At 45.5% G+C, this 23302-nt stretch overlaps 1 protein-coding gene across 2 annotated transcripts; it reads left to right on the top strand.

Annotated features, from left to right (window-relative positions):
- Positions 1-44: 44 nt before the first annotated feature.
- Positions 45-22497, top strand: DDX23 (DEAD-box helicase 23). Of its 2 annotated transcripts, none has more exons than XM_020785666.3 (17): positions 45-198; positions 2116-2324; positions 4969-5079; positions 6631-6718; positions 7390-7455; positions 7693-7831; positions 13229-13362; positions 14671-14783; positions 15407-15550; positions 16520-16745; positions 17017-17162; positions 18332-18509; positions 18784-19026; positions 19788-19939; positions 20175-20283; positions 20834-21008; positions 21521-22497. In XM_020785666.3, exons 2-17 carry the CDS (start codon positions 2116-2118, stop codon positions 21742-21744), a joined length of 2457 nt encoding a protein of 818 aa, XP_020641325.2. In that variant the 5' UTR covers positions 45-198; the 3' UTR covers positions 21745-22497. The 2 variants fall into 2 exon arrangements, with proteins under 2 accessions (XP_020641325.2, XP_072846946.1); XM_072990845.2 differs by having other exon boundaries at positions 6628-6718.
- The last annotated feature ends 805 nt before the right edge of the window (positions 22498-23302 follow it).

The raw sequence follows: 23302 nt of genomic DNA, 5'->3' as shown, positions 1-23302 counted from the left end.
TTTTGCACCCGCCTCGCTTTGCCTCTTGGGATTCGTAGTCATTGGCTTGAACCTTGAGGTGAACGCAAATAGCCGAACGGACTTGCTTTCCCATGATGCTGTGCGACAAGGAGCAGCTTGGAGCAGGCTACGTTTGATTAAGATGGCGGCGGCTCCGGTGCACCAGTGAGTGGTTTCGGACGTCGAGGAACGTTACAGGTGAGGCGAATCCCTTTTTTCATTTGGCCTCGTTTGGTCTTTTCAGCGACCACAAAGAGGTCGAGGAGTTTTGGCTTGAAGCAGTTGGCTAGGGGCATGGCAGGAGACCCCCCTCCCTTTATATGGGATTAATTTATTTTTGAAGCAAAGCTCAGTGTTGGGAGTATGTGAGGAGGGAAGTCTCTGAGAGCGTGCAGAGTTGTATCTTCGCCGGGTAGCTGTCTTGGGTCTCACACATCGGGCATCGGAGAGGAAGAAGCTTCTGGATCAGAGTTGAGCCTCTCCAGGCTGGCTGGCTGGTTGGCGCTTTACTGTCTCGTTTTACAAAAAAACAAAGCAAAGCCTAAGCGTCCTCCTCTTCTTTCCAGATTTAGAAAGCGAGGGGTGGACGTGGGGGCCGTGGGGTGCTGAAGGGAGGCGATGTTTCCTCCCATTTCGTGCTGATTAGGAGAGATAGAGGCCTTGATGGTTCACTTGATCTTAAGAGGGTTTGATGTGATTCTCTGGCCCATGAGCGGCCTGGGAAGCAATCTTTCCTCTTTCTCACAAATGACATTTTCTTTATATGGAAATCAGAAATAATTTATTGTTTCTTTTCTTTTTTTTAAAAAAAAAAAGAATGCATATCTATATCCCACTCTTCTTCCAAGAAGTTCAGTGGGGCATACCTGTCTTGATCACCCACCTCTATTTTCGCTCCACAACCATTGTGTAAGATGTTAGACTGAGAGAGTTGTGACTGTCCCAAAGTGACCAAGTGGACTTCCTGGCAGAACGTACGTGTTCTCTAACCACCCCAACACAGTGATCTTCATGGAACCCACTTGCAGATCCAGCACAACTATGAGAATGATACATCCATGCATGTGCCCTTAGCAAAAGATACATTTAACACATGCATATGATGCTAAAATTGCTGAAAGTCATGTCATTTCAACCTGCCTACATGCTAGTGAAACTGTCTGATCTGTCTGTCATTGCATATCTGTGTTGTACTTTTAAAAAATTCCATGCAATGAAAGGAGCAAGATTATACATAAAGCAGCTTTTTGTGAACGTGACACAACCACTTTTTAAAAAGGCTAATAAATTTGGATAGACGTGCTTTTTTTCTTTTTCTAGCTTTTTGTGTATGTGTGGTTTTCTAGTATAGACCAGCTGGATTAAAATAGGGTTAGGTAGCCAGCCTACGAAAAGATCCTTTGAGTCAGTACATTAGTTTCTCTAGGGCACCCATTCTCAACCTTTTTTTGGCCAAGCCATAAACACAATATGAAATAAATATAGGCTGAATTGGGGTGGTATAAATCACACAACGAACCTTAGAAGTTGGTGTGTGAAGAATTGTTTCCATTTTGTGGCCCCACCAAATGTTCCAGGACCTTCCAGGGGACCATATGACTCCTGTTGAGAATGGGTGCTTTAAGGGACCAATGGAGAAGGTGGCAACCCAAACCCAGTGACCTTGCAAAATAGCTTGCCAGAAAGTCCCTTCCTAAGGATGCTCACCTTTCCATGCTTCTCTTTCTTATTTCAACTGGAGGGGACAGCTGGGGGCCTAGGGCTCAAAGTAGGCCTTGTAGTTTCTGATTGTTGAGCCACAGCTTGCTCCAACACTCTGAAAATGAGCTCAGGAACTGATGCTGTGTAGTATAGCCCTTGTTGTGCATCCAGAAAAGCCCCAGGTTCCATTCCTTAGGATGTGCAGATATGGCTGGAAAGAGCCCCTGCTTGAAACCCTGGAGAGCAGCTGCTAGTGGCTGGCAGTACTGAGATGGATGGCTCAACTCATGGATTGACTCATTGTGAAGCATTTTTTAATGCTTTCTGCCATTTAGAAGAGGGAAAAAAACTTTGTGTTCTTTATTAGGTTATATCTATAGCCTGTCACATGCTAATCTCATATTCCATATGCAGATGGCTGGGGAAACTGTTGAAAAGAGAGATCGAGATTCTTCACCTGTCAAAGAAGAACGGAGACGCTCCCGTTCAGCAGACCGGGAACGCGATAGAGAGCGTGAGAGGAAGTCCTCTCCCAGTGCCAAAGACAGAAAACGACATCGTTCCCGTGAGCGGAGACGAGGCAGCCGTTCAAGGTCTCGATCTAGATCCAAGTCACCTGAGAGGTAAGGTAATGGCAGACTGTGGGCCCATGGATCAGTGTATGGACCACTCTTGGTATGGTTTGAAGCAAATGAGGGTGTCCATACATGTTTTTACTTGAATCAATCCACCTTTCTCCTTTCAAAACTGTTGCACACCTTTCTGATGCAGTGCTAGGGCATGTATTCTTTTTGGTACAAATTAGTGCCATCCTGATTAGCTTGTGGATGGTTAGCTTGTACCCAAATGAAACATTGGAGAGCATTATCTGAGGTGACAACCCTGAGGTGGGTTGTGACATTAAAAGGGAGGATGGAGAAACCCTCTCCTCTAGTTTCCATATCCCCAACCTTCACCTCTCCTGCCAGTAGCACTGCTGTCTTCTTACAGTAAATGTATGTGTAAGCCAGTGATCCAAAGACCTGTGTGGACCCTTCTCACATCTCCCATGTGAAGGGAAGGATTGCTCAAGTGAGAGATAAAATAGATCACATTGACAATAACTTTTAAAGTGAGAATCAGACCATACGACGTTTTCCTGTCTAAACAGGCCCTGTGTGCCTTCTCAGTCTTCAGGGGGAATTGATCCTGATGGTTTGCCACAGAGAAGGTTTCGCCTATTCAGCTTTAATTGGCTTAATGGCAGAGAAAAAGTAGATTTCACTTATGGTAAGATTAAGTGCAACCTGAGTACTGAGTCACATTTTGTTAATTTTGTTCTAGCTTTTCCATAGCAACTCAAATTATTTGAGTTGAACTGAGACATCATGATACAGTCTATTTATCCGAGGTACTTCCCGAACTTTAAGGGCACCTTGTGTACTTCTGTCCCTTTTTTTCTGGGCTTTTGTGTGTAGAATTTTAGAATTTAAAATTACAAAATAATTTCAGTCTTCACTGAGAAAACTTGGATTCTGACAGAATTGCATAAACCAAGCAGATTTCAATGTTTTCCTTTATTTGACAAAATTATTTCACTTTTGTTTGCATTGGGATGGGCTAGAAAATTATCAAATTACCAGTTCCCGGAAGTTTAAGCCTCACTTCTAAAAATGCTAATCTCTTGGATCTGCATCTTAACTTTGACTAGGCAGAAGCTACACATTTATCAGACAATTTTTGTTGCTTTTAACAGGAGGAAACATGTTACAGTGGTGCCTCGCATAGCGATTGCTTCGGATAACGATGAAATCGCTTTGCGATGAAGATTTTACAATCCCTTTTGTGATTGCTTTCCGATGTTCCCTATGGGGGAATTTTGCTTTGCGATGATCGGTTCCCCTGCTTGGGGAACCGATCATGGCAAAGCAATGCTTTTAAAACAGCTGATCGGCGCCGCAAGTAAGGCTTTTTAAACAGCTGATAGGTGCCGCACTACCCCCCCAGAGCTCCTGCATAAATAGGGGACAGCGGGAGGGGGAGCGGGGGCGCTCCAGATTGGCGCCTCAGGAAGAGGGAGGGAAGGAGGGGCGAAGGGCCTGGCCCCGATCCCCGCACGCACCCCTGGGGCGCCGAGCCAGAGAGCAGTCGCAGCGGGAAACGCTGCAAAGGAGGAGGCGCCCGCCGGGGATCGGGATCAGGGCGGCAGTGTCTGGGGGGGCAGTGCGCCAGAGACCCCCTCCTTGCCCCATCTGTGCCCCACCAAGGAGACCGGGCGTCCGGGGTTGGATGGCTGGCGGTGGGTGGCGCGCCCCTTCCCGCCCCGGATGGCTGTCTGCAAGCTCTCGCGCGCCCGCCGCCCAAGGAGGCCCGGTGTCTCCCGGGCTGGCTGGCGAGCTCCGGGTTGATGGTGGGCCCCTTCCCGCTCCAGCGGCGGCCTCCGAGCCCTCACTCGCCCGCCGCCCAAGGAGGCCCAGTGTCTCCCGGGCTGGCTGGCTGGCTGGCTGGCGAGCGCCGGGTTGATGGTGCACCCCTTCCCGCCCTGGCGGCGGCCTCCGAGCTCTCGCTCGCCGGAGAAAGACCCTCCGACCTGCCCGTCTGCGCCCCGGGACAGCCCTGCCAAGGAGGCTGGGCGTCGTCTGGGGCTGGCTGGCGGTGCTTTGCCATGATCGGTTCCCTGCTTGGGAACCAATCATGGCAAAGCAATGTTTTTTATCAGCTGATTGCCGGCTTCAAAATGGCCGCCTGCTGTTTTCTGGGACGGATTCCTCGCTTAACAGGCAGCGAAAATGGCCGCCCTATGGAGGATCTTCGCTGAACGGTGAGTTTCCCCCCCATAGGAATGCATTAAACGTGTTTTAATGCATTCCTATGGGCTTTTTTGCCCCGCATAGCGAGGAATCCGGATAGCGACGATTTTCCCGGAATGGATTATCGTCACTATGCGGGGCACCACTGTATTATGATGCTGATTTCTGTACCCAGTGCCAAATCCAGCATTTCCATGTCATTACCCCAGACTTTCATGTCCACTTAGTGTTGATCATCTTCATTAACTGTTTCTGTGTGTTTCTAGTTCTTCTTTAGCAATAGACCACAGCCCTGCCCTTTGCATAAAAACTTGGTTGGCGAGCATGGGCAGACCATAGGAGGAGATGCGCTTTTTAACAATAATTGAAACCTGCTGAATTTACTGGCAAAGTGGGTGCTTGCCTGTTTCTGCTGTCCAGTGGGAGGAGGAGGGTTTGCTTGTCTTTATTTGTCTACATTTAAATTATCTATTCATAGAGAACGGCGGTATAAAGACAGGGAGCGAGACAAAGAGCGGGATCGCAGCAAAAAGGACCGGGATCGTGAGAAAGATGGACACCGGAGGGACAAGGACCGTAAACGATCCAGGTAAAGCACTGTTCTCCTCCAGGATGTGCTATGAATGAAGCTACTTCCTGGATGTCATTTTTCTTGTAGAACAGCATCCTTGCAGGATGATGATGCCTTTCTCCTGATAAGGAGGCACAAGGTGTCTCACACTATTAAAAAGAATAGAATTAAAAACAGGTTAACAATAAAAAACTGTGCTAATTAAAATACAAATGCATAATTAAAAGCAAGTAAACATTAAAAGCTATCTTAACTTTAAAAAGGCATTTAAAGTTTTGATCATAATTGTTAAAAATCTGCCTGAAGAGATGGTTCTTTAGCTGTTGGTGGAAGGATAGAAGGGAGGGGGGGCCAGCCTGACCTCCTGAGGGAGAGCATTCCATAACTTGGGAGCTGCCACAGAGAAGGCCCTCTCTGGTGTCCTCATCAGCCATGCCTGCGCTGGCAGTGGAGAGCAGGATCTCTGACAACCTTAAACGTTGAGAAGGCTCACATGGGGAGAGACGTTCCCTCAGGAATATTTAAGATTACACATTGAGTTTGCAGTCTCTTCGTCAGGACCTGTATCTTGGGTTCAAGAATCTCTTATTTTAGATGAGTTTTTAAAAGGATTTGTATGAAATGTGAGCATCAGTGGTCATTAAAAGGCCTGATGCTTCATTGAAGTGCACTAGGACCATCAATGACTATGAGTCAAGGCAGCTTATAATTTGGTGAATTAATGGTCTTGTTGGACATTGTTGGTTAGGGTGCAACTGTTTTCTTTGCAAAAATTTTCTCTTTCATTGACTGGTAGGTGGTTGTCCAGTAACATTGTTTTGTATGTTCATTTCTGGCCACCTATGCTATTCATGGAGTCAGGTTTTCCCAGGCATGTAAATAACCCCATGTTGTAATGGAAACATGGGCCAAAGCAGCAGGCAGCTTCTCTTGAGAACCCCTGTAGTGACAGAGATTCAGGATTCTGCTTGTAATGAAGAGTGTTGAACCATCCTCTGGTTAGCATGATGAGTTCTGGACCTGTTTCCAGTCTTTGGAGTAGGAAGTGAGGATCAGCCTCACATTCTGCAATGCTTCAGAAGTACTTTCAACACTCCCAGAATGCAATGCAGTGCAAGGGACCTTTCAGCCTACCCCCCTTCCCCATTCATCTCTGTGTTGGTGCTGGATTTACAAGAGTCTTGAGCATCTCAGATCACTTTGTTGCTGCAGAGACATCCAGCTTCCAGGACTGAGAGGGGCTCTGGGTTTTTGGTTTTTTTTATGTTTGGTAGACTACTAAGCACCCACAACACAGAGACCAGCTCTGAGCTGTGAGTTGTTCTGCAACTCCACAATAATTCTGGGAATAGTGACTCCCAATCCAGAACCCCCAGAGTTCGAGCTGAAGAGAAAAGCAGGAGATTTTCCTGGCCTTGTGCTGCATTTTGGATCAGCGATGTGAGATCAAACACCTCATCCTCCCTGCAGACACTTGCAGATTTCCAGCTGGCCAGCAAAATTTGTGATGCCATAAGTGAGAGAAAGCAGGGTTGCTTTTCTTCTGACTCTTGCCTCCGTCCCAAGCAGGAGCAGCTCTCCAAGTCGGAACAAATCGAGGAAAGAAAGAGATTCTCGTAAAGATGAAGAGGATGAGGCCTTGGCCAAGAAAGAAAAGGTATTGTTTATGTCTTTCTGATCTTAAGGAGACACCTACTTCCCTGTAGCATGAATTAGGGTGCTGGCAGATATGTTTGATTCTCTACACTAGAGGTCCCCAACCTCTGGTCCACGGCCCGGTGCCGGTATGTGGCCTGAGCTGAACCGGGCCGCAGAGACAGAACTCCCCCCACCCCCTCACACACTTACCCCCACAGCCTGTTTGCGCCTCCGTGCGAGTGAGCACATGCCCGCATGAGCACTGTGCCGCCCTTCACGCATGCGCATGAGCACAGGGGAGTGCCCCGCCTTCCCCGGCTGGTCCGCAGGGCTAAAGAGTTTGGGGACCGCTGCTCTACACCATCCCAAGCTTTGTTAATTGGGACTGTTTTTTCATAAAAGTATAGAAATGACTTTTAGAAGTATTTTCCTGGGATCTTATAAGTAAAAATCTTGGTTGTTCTTCATTAGATATTTCTATGTCATCTTTATACTGATTTTTCTGTTCTCTGTACCCAGGCAGTTAGGGAAGTTCTTCCTATGTGATCCACACCAATTAAAAATGATTGCTGGGATTGTTTTCCAGACTTGGTTTCTTGAATACTTTATGAATGCCATTGCTTTAATTGTAGTGTTTTGTGTTCTTTGACATCCCTTCTTGAACATTTATTGACAACTGTTTCTTCACAGGCTCAACCGCTTTCGCTGGAGGAGCTCCTAGCCAAAAAGAAAGCCGAAGAAGAGGCTGAAGCTAAGGTGAGAGCATGAATTGCATCTCCATTTTTCTCCCTCTTGCCAGTGTGAGATCATGTAGTGCACGCGGTGGGTGATAGAAAGCTGTGCATGTGTTTTTTGCAGCTACTATAGAAGAACGGTGAAGTATCCCTGCTCCTTCATGGTCTATCAGAATTTGTCCTAAAGGAGGGACACTAGATTTCCTTGCATGCTCATCACCATGCTCTGATTTATTTTATTTTAATTTTTTTTTGGCAGCCCAAATTTCTTTCCAAGGCAGAACGAGAGGCTGAGGCCTTGAAGCGCCGGCAGCAGGAAGTGGAGGAGCGACAGCGGCTGCTGGAGGATGAGAGGAAGAAAAGGAAGCAGTTCCAAGAGATGGGGAGGAAGATGCTGGGTAAGTAAGTCTTCCTCTCTTGCTGGATGGCCTACAACATGTAGTTGGACCACTGAATAGTGTGCCCTAAATCTGGTGCCATCCTTCCTTGACAACCCTGTGACAAACCCAGACCTACTGGGATCTGCCACACGTTATACTAAGCTGCCACCAACCATTCCCTGTAAGAAGTCACACAGACCAGGGATGGATTTTTAACCAATAAAAGAATAAGGTTTATTTAAAACAACACACGGGGAAAATAAAATGATTATGTGAATAAGATATAGTAACGTGGCTTAGTCTCATTCATACATGCATACAGTTTGGTTCACACAGAACCCTTAACTTGAAGCACAGACCCTGAACCTATCAGTTCTGGCTAACCAACAGACACCTGAACCTATCAGGTTGGTACTCTGACACACAGTAGTACCCTGTCTGACACACAGACTCCCACACCAGCTTCTTCTTCCCAGCTGCTGCTTTGTCTCCCTAGCTCTCCACACACGCTCCACATATATATACAGTACAGCCCCTCCTCCTGATGTCCCGCCTTCCACTCCCCATAGGATGGAACTTTCCCTCCAAACCCATGACAGACAGGTAACATCAGTGCTGTATGTAACACCTCCCCTCTTTATAAGTTGTTTTGTAGGGGGAAAGCTAACGTGCTTTTTCCCAAAAAACAACCTGGATAAAACACACAAAACAGTTATACATACAATATCATACTTACTTATACTTACATTCTAAGTTAACCATATCAATTAGGCATTTAAACATTTACCATATACATTACATCAATTTACCTTTATTCATACAAACCAAGTTCAAAAAAACAGGTACATTTAACCTTTGTCATCAATATATATACATAGTCCATGTTCTTTCGCCGTCTTCATTCTTCAGGTCTTCTTGACAAGGCGTCAGCAGCACAGTTCACTGACCCTCTGACCACCTTCACTTCAAAGTCATAGTCCTGCAAGTTTAAAGCCCACCTCATAAGTTTGCTATTGTGGGTTTTCATTGTCTTTAACCATTGCAGTGGTGAATGGTCAGTGCACAGAACAAAATGTCTTCCCCAGATGTAAGGCTTGGCCTTCTGGATCGCGTAGACTATGGCCAAACACTCCTTCTCCACGGTTGCCAAATGTCTCTCACCTTTTTGAAGTTTCCTACTCAGGTAGGACACTGGATGCTGGTCACCATTCTCATCCTCCTGGCACAGAACTGCTCCTACCCCGCTGTTAGACGCATCGGTGTAGATGATGAACTCCCGGTCGAAGTCTGGAGCCCGCAGCACTGGATAGTTGATGAGCGCCTGCTTCAACCTCTGGAACGCCTCCTCACAGTCGCTGGTCCACGGGATGCGGTCATCAGCCTTCTTCCTCATCAGATCGGTCAGCGGAGCCGCAATCTCGCTAAACCTCGGGATGAACTTTCTGTAGTAGCCCACCAACCCAAGAAATGATTTGACTTTTTTCTTGGTGTTGGGTCTGGGCCAATCACGAACAGCTTCTATTTTGGCCTCTAGGGGTTTTATCACTCCTCCCCCTACCATGTGACCCAAGTACTTTACTTCTGGGCTACCCAGCTGAAGTTTGCTCTCTTTGCAGGGCCTGGGCCAAAGCACTCCCTCCCCTGGGTTAAAGTGCCTCTCCCCGGCTTCCTGGTCATCCCCAGCTTTCTTTCTGACCTTTTGAGCTTGCAGGGTCTCTGCTGCTAGCTCTAGGTTTCTCTTTAGGTCATTCCTCAAGGTGTCTATGTATGTCACAACACCTTGTGGGTCACCCTGGGTGATCTGCTCCCAATTTTGTTTGATCAAATCAAGGGGCCCTTTCACCCTTCTCCCAAATAAAAGTTCAAATGGACTGAACCCGGTACTGGCTTGTGGCACTGATCGATAAGCAAACAAAAGGGATTGCAGCTTCTGGTCCCAATTGTTTGGATTCTCTGCCAAGTAAGCCCTAATCATGCGCATTAGAGTCCCATTGAACTTCTCAGTTAACCCATTACTTTCAGGATGATAGGCAGTAGTTTCCTTGTGCTTAATTCCACAGATTTGCCATAAGCGTTTCATGAGCTTTGATGTGAACGATGCGCCCAAATCTGTGATTATTTCTGAGGCAAATCCCATCCTGGACATATACCCCACCAAGGCATCTGCCACTGTGTTAGTTTCAATGTTAGTCAAGGGTATGGCTTCAGGGTACCTCGTGGCATGGTCCACAATGGTGAGAATGAATCTGTTCCCCCTCTTTGTGGCCTTGGGCAAAGGTCCCACAATATCCACCCCTATGCATTTGAACGGAGTGTCAATCACAGGCAAAGGGCACAACTTTGCTTTGGTCCTGTCGCGGCTATTCCCCTGCCTTTGACACACATCACATTGTTTACAGAACTCCCTGATCTGCTTCCCTATGTCAGGCCAGTAAAAATTCTGTGTGATTCTCTGCTGTGTTTTGTTCACCCCTAAGTGCGCAGCAAACATGTCAGAGTGCCCCCTTTGTAAGATCATGGGGCGATACTTTTCAGGTACCACCAGCTGACTTCTGATCCCATCTCCCCCTTTTGAGATATTCCTCAGGGTCTCTCTATATAAAATCTCCTTTTTCTCCAGAAATCTCACTGGGGTTTCAGGTGTTAGCTGGGCGTCAGTCACCTGTTCAAAACACTTTTGGAGAGTGGCGTCTGCCTTTTGCTCCTGTCCAAATCTGCTGTCTGTGGTTAAGGTTTCCACCACAGCTTCTGAACTCCCCTCTGCTTCCGTCTCTGGCTCATCATTACCCCCCTGAACTGTCCCCGTGGTGGCTTGTGAATGTGTAATCACTAGCACCCGTTTCACATGTTCAGCCAGGTCATTTCCCACGAGCACGGCTGCTGGCAGAGTCGATGAAATTGCTAGCCGCCAAACTCCCCTCCAGCCTTGAAAATTCACAGGTACCTCCGCTACTGGCAGTGAGATTATCTGCCCCTCAATCCCTGCCACCTTCATGCTCTCATTTGGGATTAGATATTCCCTAGGAATAATATCTGGATGGCACAGGGTCACCTGAGAACAAGTGTCCCGCAGCCCCCGATACTGACGGTCAAGTATTCCTACGTCCACCCCTGCTGTCTCAAACAACTGAGAATCTGTTCTCACGAGCAAGCATCGCTTGACCTCCACAAGAGGACCATTTTCCTCAGCCTGATCAGCAGATGTAGCTGTTTCAGATTGAGTAGCCATGGCAACAGGCTCCCTCAGTGACAATGAGCCTTGCTCTTTCTGGACACAGAACACAGCTTTTGGCTTGGTTCCACTCGAATCCTGAGGCACAATTCCTTTTATCTGCTTCCATTTCTCACACCCTGAGATTAGATGGCCCTTTCCCTGACAGAAATAACATTTTCTGCTGTACTTGGAGTCTTTCTCCTCTGATTTTGGTTTTCCCTCCAAAATCTGGTTCCTGGACTGGCTCTGCCCAGAAGTTTTATCAACAGAATGGCCACCCATTTTTGGCGGGCCCTGAACTAACCCTTTGGAGTACTTAGGGTCCCATGTTTCTCTCATGTTTTCTTCAGAATAATTCAGGTTTTGACGTTGTGCCTTAACCTGTGTGCCTCCTTTTGGTTTCAGAATAGTTTGTGGCTTTATCTTTCTTTCACACTCATAAACCATATTCACTGCCACTTTGGATTGTAAATCTTTTCCCTCAGAAAACTCATCTATGCCGTATGCATCCTTAAAAACTTGCCTTAATAGAGTAAACCCAGACCTCTGTTTCTCTTTCAGTTGTTCAATATGTCTATTTTCCATTTGCTTAAATATATTGTCAATATTTTTCATCTCTTCCATATACCTATCCCAGTCATCATCCCTCTTGGATTTTTCCTCACTATTTATTTTCATTTGGCAAGTGGTGCAGCTTTGACAAAATTCTTTTATTTCTTTTCCCATTTTTGGCCAGTAGTACTTCTGGGATATTTTCTGCTTAGTCTTTGCCATCCCTAAATGTCCCGATAGGGTGTCTGTGTGACATTTTTCCATTACTTTCTTTCTATATTTAGAAGGAACTACAAGCAATTTTTCCTTCTTGGAGTTCATTAAGATCTCCCTACATAAAAGGCCTTCTTCACAATAATATCTCTCACGGTTCTCAGGGGTTACTGGACAATTGCTAACCATCTTAAAGCACTGCTGCAAGGTTGGATCTAGTTGTTGATCCCATTTGCTAAACTCAATAGAGTCCTCCCCCTTTGAGTTCTCCATTTCTATTTCTAACTGCCTCATTTGAACTTCATGCTGTTGGGCTATGAGCATTTTCCTGAGTTCTGGGTTCTGCTCTCCTGTGCTGTCACCCTGCACTGAGCCAAATTCATCCTCAGAACCTTGGTCAACCTGGGGGTCTTTCACTTCACCCATTTCTGCCACTTGGCTTCGAGTCAAGGGCATAATTCCCCCTCAGAACAAGCTGCTTTAAAAAGTCAAGCCTCAAAATAAAACGACCACTTTTTTTTTTCTCTTTTGCCTCAGAACCAGCTTTCTATAGATTACTGCTGTTCTTCAGCACTACTGTAACTTGCAACAGTTGCGAGCTAGGGTCTACCCCCCTCTGCTAGGCCTCTCAGCAGACAAACTAGCTCACTGCTATTTCACAGTTTTGCCTCAGCTTTTTTCCCGCCAAAAACAGGCTGCCTCAGAGCACCCTAATCTAGTCTCCCCAGTTGGCACGTTCTTCCACTAGCGCACCTCCCCCTGAAGTACACCTAGAAGATTACCTACGCGCCTCAGATTGTCCCTGACTAGACCCCCCTTGCTCTGGGCACACGTGCCAAGGCTTTGCTGGACCACTGGACAACTGGACCAGTCGTATCCCACACGCTGGACACCAATCAATGTGACAAACCCAGACCTACTGGGATCTGCCACACGTTATACTAAGCTGCCACCAACCATTCCCTGTAAGAAGTCACACAGACCAGGGATGGATTTTTAACCAATAAAAGAATAAGGTTTATTTAAAACAACACACGGGGAAAATAAAATGATTATGTGAATAAGATATAGTAACGTGGCTTAGTCTCATTCATACATGCATACAGTTTGGTTCACACAGAACCCTTAACTTGAAGCACAGACCCTGAACCTATCAGTTCTGGCTAACCAACAGACACCTGAACCTATCAGGTTGGTACTCTGACACACAGTAGTACCCTGTCTGACACACAGACTCCCACACCAGCTTCTTCTTCCCAGCTGCTGCTTTGTCTCCCTAGCTCTCCACACACGCTCCACATATATATACAGTACAGCCCCTCCTCCTGATGTCCCGCCTTCCACTCCCCATAGGATGGAACTTTCCCTCCAAACCCATGACAGACAGGTAACATCAGTGCTGTATGTAACAAACCCATCCTTTGCCCTCTTTGTAGAAGACCCCCAAGAGAGGGAGCGGCGTGAGCGGAGAGAGCGCATGGAACGAGAGACCAACGGCAATGAGGATGAGGAGGGGCGTCAGAAAATTCGTGAAGAGAAGGACAAGAGCAAGGAGTTGCATGCTATCAAGGTGATGATTTCTGAGCTGGGTGCTGTCCAAGGCTTACCCCCGTCTTACCCCAGTCTCCATATGAGACTGAGATGAAGTCTCATGGACGAGAGTGGAAGGGTAGTCACAGGACAGGAAGGTTGATTTATCTAAAATAGTAGGTTTTGCATACCTAGAGTTCAAATCAGCACACATTGACTTCATCAGCATGTGTAACATGTTTGGCATGGATCAGCAAACAATTTTTCTGCCTTTATTTGTTCTAATGTATGTGAGTTGATTGTCACAATATGGGCATATTTTTTTGACCATCCACAAGAGATCAGCTTGGCATGTTTCAGTCTTCTGTCCATGCCTAGATGTTGATTCTATCCTTACTAAAATGCAGTTTGGGGGATTTTTATTTATTTATTTAAAATATTTCTGTCCCGTCTTTCTCCTCAAAAAGCACCCAGTGCTGCTTACATCATTAAAAAGACAATATTTAAAAGCTAAAACAGTAAGGATACAGATATTTAAAAGTTTAATAAAGAATTAAGCAAGTGTTATTTTAAAAACGGTAAGTAAAATCAATACTAAAACACATTTAAAACAACAGAGCACAACGGTCCTTTGAAAAAGCCTCCAATTGAATGGGTCCGTTATGTGTGGCATTTGGTCGCTCTCTTCTGTCATCTGCTGCTTGTTGGGTTATGACTTTAAGCTTAAAGCCAGGCTGCTCTGAAGAATTCTTTGTGGGTCTTCCCGAATATTTGGAGCATGAAGCTGGAGAGAAAAATAGCAACCCATCTCTGAGCAGGATTACCATCTCTGAGCACATCTTCAAGCATAGCTATATGGAAACTGAAATGTTCTTTTTACAAAGCTGGGTTGAGAATTCAGTCACTGGTATGCTAACAAATGCAGACCATTAGGTCCTGGATCTGAGTTTTCAAAATCCAGGTTTTGGTGTGCTTGTGAAACAGCGGTAAAGGACAGAGACAAATAGGTAACAAATGAGCCCAAGAGGAGAAAAGCTGACTAAGAGCCACTGTAATCTATTTGTGAAATTTCTGAACTGTGAGCCAGGAGGTCCCCAGTTGAAACTTCACTTCTCTCATCAAGAAGCCTTAGTCAAATCCAATTTTTTTCTCAGCCTAAATCATCTGTAAACAATAAAAAGAATGATACTTGTCAAGTATCTTCCAAGGTTTTTAATGTGCAACATATTGGCAAAGTTCTAAAAATGCCTTAGAAATGCATAGTGTAACTGAATTGTTGCATTTGTGTTGGAAAAGAGTGGCAGTGTATAAAAGCATAGTGTAAAATGGATAAATGTTATATCCCCAGGAGCGGTACTTGGGCGGAGTCAAGAAGAGGAGGCGCACTCGACACCTGAATGATCGCAAATTTGTCTTTGAATGGGATGCTTCGGAGGACACTTCTATTGACTATAACCCTCTGTGAGTACCACTTTGGAAGGTACATCATCTGTGAGGTTTGTTGTCATACAAGGACTGGTGTCTGATGAGCAGCAGCACAAGACTGTGCATATGTTACTTGGGTTGGAAAATGAAAAGTATTGTGCTAGCTACTTTGTTAATGACCCTGAGTGTGGGTTGTAGTTCAGTAGAAGAAGGCATGCTTTTGTAAAGAAGATTCCCAATTTAATCTCTGGCATCTTCAGCAAAAGACAAGTGCAGAGATAGGGCTTGGTTATAGGAACTGAGTTTAAAAAGGACATCTAAAACCTGGGACAGCTGCTACCTCTTTTTATAGGCAGTAGAGAACTTGGCAGCTTGCATATAAATCAGCTTCGTATATTCATCTGAACAGAAAGTTGGCAATTATACAGTATTTGTATGGAAACATTAGCATCAAGATCTGTTAATTGAAGGCTGTCTGTGAGCATTCTTTATTTTTATATGTAAGGCTTGAGAGTTAGAAAGCTGCTCCTGCCTTTTAAACAAAACAAAAAAAGGGATACCTACGCTTGAGGAGTCTGGAATCTTCTAATTGGCTCCTTTAAGGGAATGCTCTACACAGTTTTGATTGCAATCCTGACCATTGACATTTTGTTCAACAGCTACAAGGAGCGACATCAGGTTCAGCTGCTGGGGCGTGGCTTCATTGCCGGCATTGACTTGAAACAGCAGAAGCGGGAGCAGTCCCGTTTTTATGGGGACCTGATGGAGAAGCGGCGCACACTGGAAGAAAAGGAGCAAGAAGAGTAAGTCATGTGAGGATAAAAGAGAGTGGCTGGGGTTAAAGAATTTAAGTTGAATTTAAGCTCCAACTTAGGAGAGTTGATAGATGCACACTTGAATTGCATGGGTTTCTCTGGAAGTTGGTGTTCATGGGAAATTATAAGATCCACTTCCTTCTCATGTACAAGGACTTTTATTTGCTACAAGTCAGCAGATGAGACTAGCCAGGAAAACTGAATTCTGCAACTTTGTTGTGAGAAGATTGAATTACCCAAACTGATTAAATTGTGTACTTGTTTACTTGGTTCAGTTATTGAATTGATTACCTATACAGGCTGCTTATCATTTATGGAGGTCATGCTAGCTTGCTTTCTTGAGCAGGTTGGTCATTTTCACATTTCTTCTGTTCCTGAGATCTTGTGCCTTTAAAAACTGCATAACAGGAAGGCCTTCAGCAAGCAGAGTTGTGTGATGTAAGGGAAAGGAAGCAGTTGGAAAATACTTTGTGGAACTTAAAAATAAGGGAACCATGTCTGCCAGTTAAAACAGTGCTTTCAGAATACTGCCCTAGAAATAAGGGAGAGAGAAATTGGATATTGCAAAATAACAGAGTTCAGGCTAAAAGATGGACAGTGATTGTCAAACCAGTCCTTTGCCTGACTACTGGGATACTGGCAGCCCAGCCCACTTGAATCCCAGTTTTGAGGAATTGTATTCTCAAAAAATAGAGAGCTAAACTCTTACTGGGACACTATAAAATGAAAAATAGAAGTCTGAGCCATCCAGAAGCCTGTTAGAGGCACTGAATATCATTCCAGAAGCTGAAGTCCAGTAAATGTTAACATAATCTTAGTTTTACAGAACCATTCCTGTGTATGTGTTTTTTGTGGGTCAGTGCAAGTGATCTTCTGTTGGTTTGCTTCTCCCCCCCAAGCTGTTGTGGTCGGTCCTATTTGTCTTGCCTCTTGAGATCTCCCTTTCCTGCTTGACAGGGCACGTCTGCGCAAGCTGCGCAAAAAGGAAGCCAAGCAACGCTGGGATGACAGGCATTGGTCCCAAAAGAAATTGGACGAGATGACAGACAGAGACTGGCGTATCTTCCGGGAGGATTATAGCATCACCACCAAGGGTGGCAAGATCCCCAACCCCATCCGCTCCTGGAAGGACTCTTCCTTGCCCCCTCATATCTTGGAGGTTATCGACAAGTGTGGCTACAAGGTAAGAGAGATGGCATACCTGAGAGTCAGTTTGTTGCTAGAGCACGCCTGTAGCTTCTCCGGGTATGGAGAGGAAAAGAGTCTCATGGAGGCATCTGCTGGTGATCTACCCTGTTCTTTGAACGGTGTGTTGTTAACAGGGAAGTTGTACAGGAAAGACGGAGCATGAGAGGCTTCCGGGAGTCTTTCCTTGTTCCCTTCCAGTCTCTTGGATGATTCCTTTTAGGAGGTTCAGCTCTATCTTAACAAGTTTTGTTCCTTGTTCTTCCCAGGAACCGACTCCTATCCAGCGTCAAGCTATCCCTATTGGTCTACAGAACCGTGACATCATTGGCGTGGCCGAGACTGGCAGTGGTAAAACAGCTGCCTTCCTTATCCCACTGCTGGTGTGGATCACCACCTTGCCCAAGATTGACAGGTGAGAGGACAGCTCGCAATGTATTCTCACAAGTTAATTCTTCAAAATATTTTTAGGTAATTTTTTTAGAATGCAAAACTTTCTCAAGCTGGCTCACAGGATAAAAATGAGGCAACAACACATGTCAGAATTAATAAAAACTAATGGTGATTACAAAACACATATGTCCCCTCCCTCAAAATAGTTGTTAAAAAATCAAACTGAGGCAGAGTAATTAAAAAAAAAACAATCTCAGGTCAGGGAAAATAAATGATCCTTGAGATCTTTCTTGAAGGCTTTAGTGAGGGGCCTTGAAAAGGTTGTATTCCAGAGATATGAGGTCAGTGCAGAAAAGGCCTCTTCCTGGTACCTGCCAAATTTGACAGATCTCTTGGATGAGAAAGGCGAGGAGTTTTTCCCTTAATAGATTAAATATTTGCAAGCAGGTAGTGCTCTGGGAGTGACAGTCTGATGCAGGCCTGTGAATTGCAACACTGGAATAGGTGACAGAGTCAGCCAATCCACCATTACTGTTTCCAGCAGTTGCCAAGTGTGATGCTTCTGGGCAGCTAATAAGTAGCATGCGAATTGATTGATGATTTAATTTATATACCACCCTTTTAGTGGAAACCCCATTCTGGACTGTTTACAAATTAAAACTCAGAACCCCACACAACCTTGTAGAACAATAAAATCAATATCTGGAGTTTATCAAACTAGATCTAAAATTAAGACAAAAAGAAAAAGGTGCAAGGGAGAAAAAACACCTTAACAGCATCTGGGGGATAAATTATTGAAGACAGCTTTGTAAAATTTTGTCTTCACTAATTTCCTGAATATCAGGAGGGAAGGAGCCTGGCACATCAAAACTGGAAGATAACACTATACCATGATGGGTAGCTTTTCCCCCAAATGATGTTATTTGAGGTCCTTGCCTTGTTGAGGCTATAAAAGCCTCTGGTCCAGTCAGCTTTTACTTTATTTCATTTTGGTGCTATCTAGCTGAACCAAGGTCACAAAGATGCAAAAGTGCCTAAGCATTAAAAAAATCCTGCGTTTTTCACAGTCCCTTCTAGCAACACAGAAGACTACTTTGCAGTGGTGAGTCCTCTCTTCTTTGAAGTCATCCTGACCAGAGAGACTTTCACCCTGTTGGCTAGAACTCAACATACCGTTTTCCTTCCTCGCAGGATTGAGGAGTCTGATCAAGGACCATATGCCATCATTCTTGCCCCCACCCGTGAGCTGGCCCAGCAGATTGAGGAAGAGACCATTAAGTTTGGGAAACCACTGGGCATTCGTACAGTGGCTGTTATTGGTGGCATCTCACGTGAAGACCAAGGCTTTCGCCTGCGCATGGGCTGTGAGGTGAGAGCTGCTTCCATGCTGGAAGTGTTTGGTGGAGTTTCCACCTTAACCATAGATGCATTGTCCACGTGCACTTTCAAGAAAGATACATGATGATAACCCTGCAGAGCTTCCTCTTCTCTGATTTCATAGCTTAGCCTTCACTTTCCCGTCTGGACAGAACACCGGGAAAGAGCACATTGCTCGCAGTGTTACCCTGTAATTGTGTTTCATTGTTTCTTGCTGCGCCAGGTTCATTTGGTTCCTTCTCAAAGCATCCTCTGTCCTCCTGCAGATTGTGATTGCAACCCCTGGCCGTTTAATTGATGTATTGGAGAACCGTTACCTGGTGCTTAGCCGCTGCACCTATGTGGTGCTGGATGAGGCTGACCGCATGATTGACATGGGCTTCGAGCCTGATGTGCAGAAGATTCTGGAGCACATGCCTGTCACTAACCAGAAACCAGATACCGATGAGGCGGAGGATCCTGATAAGATGATGGCCAACTTTGAGTCGGGCAAGCACAAGTATCGCCAGGTTAGTGGGCTTGGATGCCTCGCCATCTATCAGGTCTGATGTGTGGAAAACAAAGCAGCACCACGCGCCCACCCGTGAGTCCCCTCCTTTCACACAGAAACCAGTCCCTTAATCAAACGTTTCTCAACATGCACATTTTCACATTTACATGTGAACTCAACATGCTTTATGTGCACATTTTCACATTTACATTTTTACATTTAAATCAAGCTAGCACTTGATTTAAAAAGATTTCTGTCATTGCTGCTAGCAGTGAGGCAGCTAAATCTTGAAAGCTCTGATTCTTAAAAAGCCACATTCATGTCAGCGATTGGGTTCACATTCATACACACAAAATCAGCGTTTGGGGAAACCTTGATATAAGTGTTTCTGTCCTTATTAGTGGAAAATGAAGTCCTTCACAATGTACCTTAAATGAGGGAAGACAAAGCTGATCAAATTAAAGTTGGTCATACTCAGAATAGGAAAAGAAAGGTTCAGTGCTTACAAAGCAGAAAAGTCAAGTGGTAGAATTGGCAGAAGAGTTCAGCAGATAATAAGCTGCATTCCTATATGAGTGGTTAACTGAAAGCTCTGTGATGACTCAGAGAGCTTCGAGGGGAACTTGTATTTCTTGCGGCCTGGGATGGTGAGCCTGCATTCCCTTTCTTTACATCCAGGAGAGTGTTGGGCAGGCTCTGCTGCTGGCTGAGATGCACCTCTGCCTTGTGCTCACAATGCTCTCCCTTTTCTCTTTTGCCTTTCCCCACTGTTTCCGGCAGACGGTGATGTTCACAGCCACCATGCCACCTGCTGTGGAGCGCCTGGCCCGCAGTTACTTGCGCCGACCAGCTGTAGTTTACATTGGCTCGGCTGGCAAGCCCCATGAGCGAGTGGAACAGAAGGTCTTCCTCATGTCTGAGTCAGAGAAGAGGTAATCATTGGTATGGGAGGCGGAGGGCAGGACCTCAGTTTCTTTAGCTCTGAGGAGGCCTTGGGGAGACCCATAGATCGGGCCCTCGGCACAACATGGTCAGGTTAGAGCTTGATGTAACCTAAGTGTGTGTATATATATATATGTACAGCAATGTACATTTCAATGATACCTTCAGGTCCCAGGATCCTGCCTCAATTGTGCACTTATTCCTCATCTCTTTTTCCCATCACAGGAAGAAACTGTTGAATATTTTGGAGCAGGGCTTTGATCCACCCATCATCATCTTTGTCAACCAAAAGAAGGGCTGTGATGTGCTGGCCAAATCCCTGGAGAAGATGGGGGTAAGAAGTAATCTCATGAGGTGCTGGGGAATTGCAGGTCCCAATTAAAAAATAACCAAGACCTATGTGGGTGGTGTATGCCAACCCATTGATTGAGGGTACCCAGTGTCACAGAATGGAGTTCCTGTGGGCCTTTCTCACACTTCAGGAAGATAGAAAATTTTGTCCCCTTGTAAATGATAATGGAGGATAGCTGTCAAATCACTAGCAGCTGGTAAGATGCTTTCTGCTTCCTGTGCAGACCCTTGCCTGTACAAACTTGAATCTGAGAACTTCTAAAGAGGTAGCTCCACACTGATCCTTGGTCTGGCAGTTGCCACATCCTGTCCCTGCACCCTAAAACTTTGTAAGGATCACCATCTCTTGAGTACACGAAGCACTACTGTCAGTGTATAGGAATGACAAAGCACTCTGTCTAGCTGTGTGCTGTTCAGACACCTGACTTCCTTTGTCTTTGGAGGAATTCTAGTTCATGCCTCCCTGCCAACCATCCCACAAAAAAACACCTGTCTTAACCAAAGCCAATTATCTCCTCTCTCTCTCTTTCTAGTATAATGCATGCACCCTTCATGGTGGCAAAGGTCAGGAGCAGCGAGAGTTTGCTCTCTCCAACTTGAAGGCTGGTGCCAAGGACATTCTGGTTGCCACTGACGTGGCTGGGCGTGGTATCGACATCCAAGACGTGTCCATGGTGGTCAACTATGACATGGCTAAGAATATAGAAGGTGAGTTATCCAGTGTATCTTCTCTCTCTTTACAACAATTCTGAGTGCACACACACCCTCCCAATTCTTTCAATGTAATCATCCATGAGGTTAGCCAATGGCTTTGTCACTTCCTGCCACAGATCATGACCAGGCTGAAGTGATGCTGGACTGGCAGGGTGGGGGTTGTGTGCTTGTCAGAGTGGTACGCAGAATAAGCCTCTGCAACTGCAGTTGTCCACCTTAAGTGCCATGGAGATCTGTTTCTGTAGCTTTCTATGACTGAGAGTTAAGTGATCTGCAGTGGCAAAGCACATGATTGAGAACGTGATAGGTGCTGTTGAGCTAGCCATTATCTTTCAGCTCAGTGTAATTGTGGAAGTAACAATTACTTTATTGGATTGTGCAAATGTTTTGTTAATTGCATCCCCTCTTTCTCTGTAAGCATTGGCCAGATCCTGCCCTTCATTTGGCTGCTGTATCCCACTTCAGAAGTAGCTGTGCCTTCACCACTTCCTTCCTTCTTGTTGTAGATTATATCCACCGCATTGGTCGAACGGGACGAGCTGGCAAGAGCGGTGTGGCCATTTCCTTTGTCACCAAGGAGGACTCTGCCGTCTTCTATGACCTTAAGCAAGCTATCCTCGAGAGTCCGGTGTCTTCATGCCCCCCAGAACTGGCGAACCATCCAGATGCCCAGCACAAGCCAGGAACCATCCTTACGAAGAAGCGGCGAGAGGAGACTATCTTTGCTTGAGCTCCACTAGAGGAGCAATTCATCAAAGAGCTGTGAGACAGCCTCCTTGCTGCCTGGAACCTGGGCAAGACTGAAAAAGCAAGGATCCCACGTTGTGAAACCGCTCTGCCAGTCCCTGGCACTTCGTCCTTAACAAGGCATTGGCTTTTCTTTTTTTTCAAACGTAGGTGACACCCCTACATGTTGCTGATGTGACACTTCACAAATTTAGGACCAAACAAGGTGAATGTCATTCCAAAGAGGCTAGAATGTCACCTTGGGAATCCTGATCTAGACTGATTAGCTTCATTCTTGTTGGAGCCAGTGTTTATCTGCCATCTGGGAAAACTTTGTCTGCTTGGCTTAACTGAGCTATGGCCAGGAGTCTATCGCACTCGGAGGGGTGTGTGTGTTAAGTCCCAGGGCCTAAACGTCGCTTGTAACACGTTCCCTCATTCACTGCTCCATGATCAGGCAAAACTCTAGGGCTTGGTCCTGTGAAAGAAGAAATGCAAGTTGGGGGCACAGCAGCTGGAATGCGGTAATTCTTTTGTCCTCCTCCAGGAAGGACCTCACATCATTTTGAAGCTCAGACTATTGTTTCAGCGTGATAATTTCATGAGAAAGGGTGGGGTGATCACTAAAGAATACTTGTTTTATCCAGAGGAGGGCACTGCTCCTTACAGTCTTCAGAAAGGGGCAGGTGATGTACAGAAAAACTGCTATTTTTTCAGTGATTTTTTGGTGTCCTATTATAAATCTGTGTGAAATATTGCTGGTATCTGCCTGTTTTTCTTGACTCATGGTTTCTCATGAGCAAAAGTAGTCCTTGAGTTGAGAGAGCATTCTTTGTATAGAATTGATATTCATCTACCATGATGTGTAACTGCTGGTGTGTCTTTTCAGTGAAGTAGAAGTCTTGAAATGGGACATTTATGGGAGCACCAGCTAGAAGCAAGATTATATTTTGGAGCTTTTAACATTTGAATCCTCCCTGCTTCTGGTGTCTGGATCTGCTTGTTTCTGTCTTTCCTATCTCTTTCCTTCTTTTTTTCTTTTAAAGGCTTACTTTCCTGATGCTAGGACAGGAGCTATGTGACCAAAGATGGGGAAAAATGAGGAATCAGCAGAGAGGGAGGCGCAAGTTTTAAGATTGCTCTGCTCTGGCTGTCCAGCTGTTCAGGAGGCACTGTTAGAGCATGGAATAGCTTTAAATGCAACAGCTACAAAGCCCTCCACATCCACTCAAATGATTGCACCATTTAACTGATATAAATGCAGCCGATTCCAAAAAAGTAGAATCCCAGTGGTGGACGAAGGAAGCATGGATTAGAGAGGGCAACTCTTGAGCTGATTTGCATGTCATTTAGTCAATGGAAAATTATCCAAATTGGACTGCCAGTCCCCAAGCATTTCTTCTGCTATTTGTCAATGTAGCCATGCCCATTCTTAAACAATTATTTCCTCTGTGTCAGTTTCACCCTTGCAAAAGCTGCTATATAGCCTCTTCTTTAGTTGAGAATATGGTTCAGTTCTGGCCTTGGAAAAATTGCTGCCTTTCTCAAGAGTGCTCCCTGGA

This window comes from Pogona vitticeps, chromosome 2, assembly GCF_051106095.1.
Source record: "Pogona vitticeps strain Pit_001003342236 chromosome 2, PviZW2.1, whole genome shotgun sequence".
NCBI lineage: Eukaryota > Metazoa > Chordata > Lepidosauria > Squamata > Agamidae > Pogona > Pogona vitticeps.
This window is presented reverse-complemented; position numbering and strand designations above follow the sequence as displayed.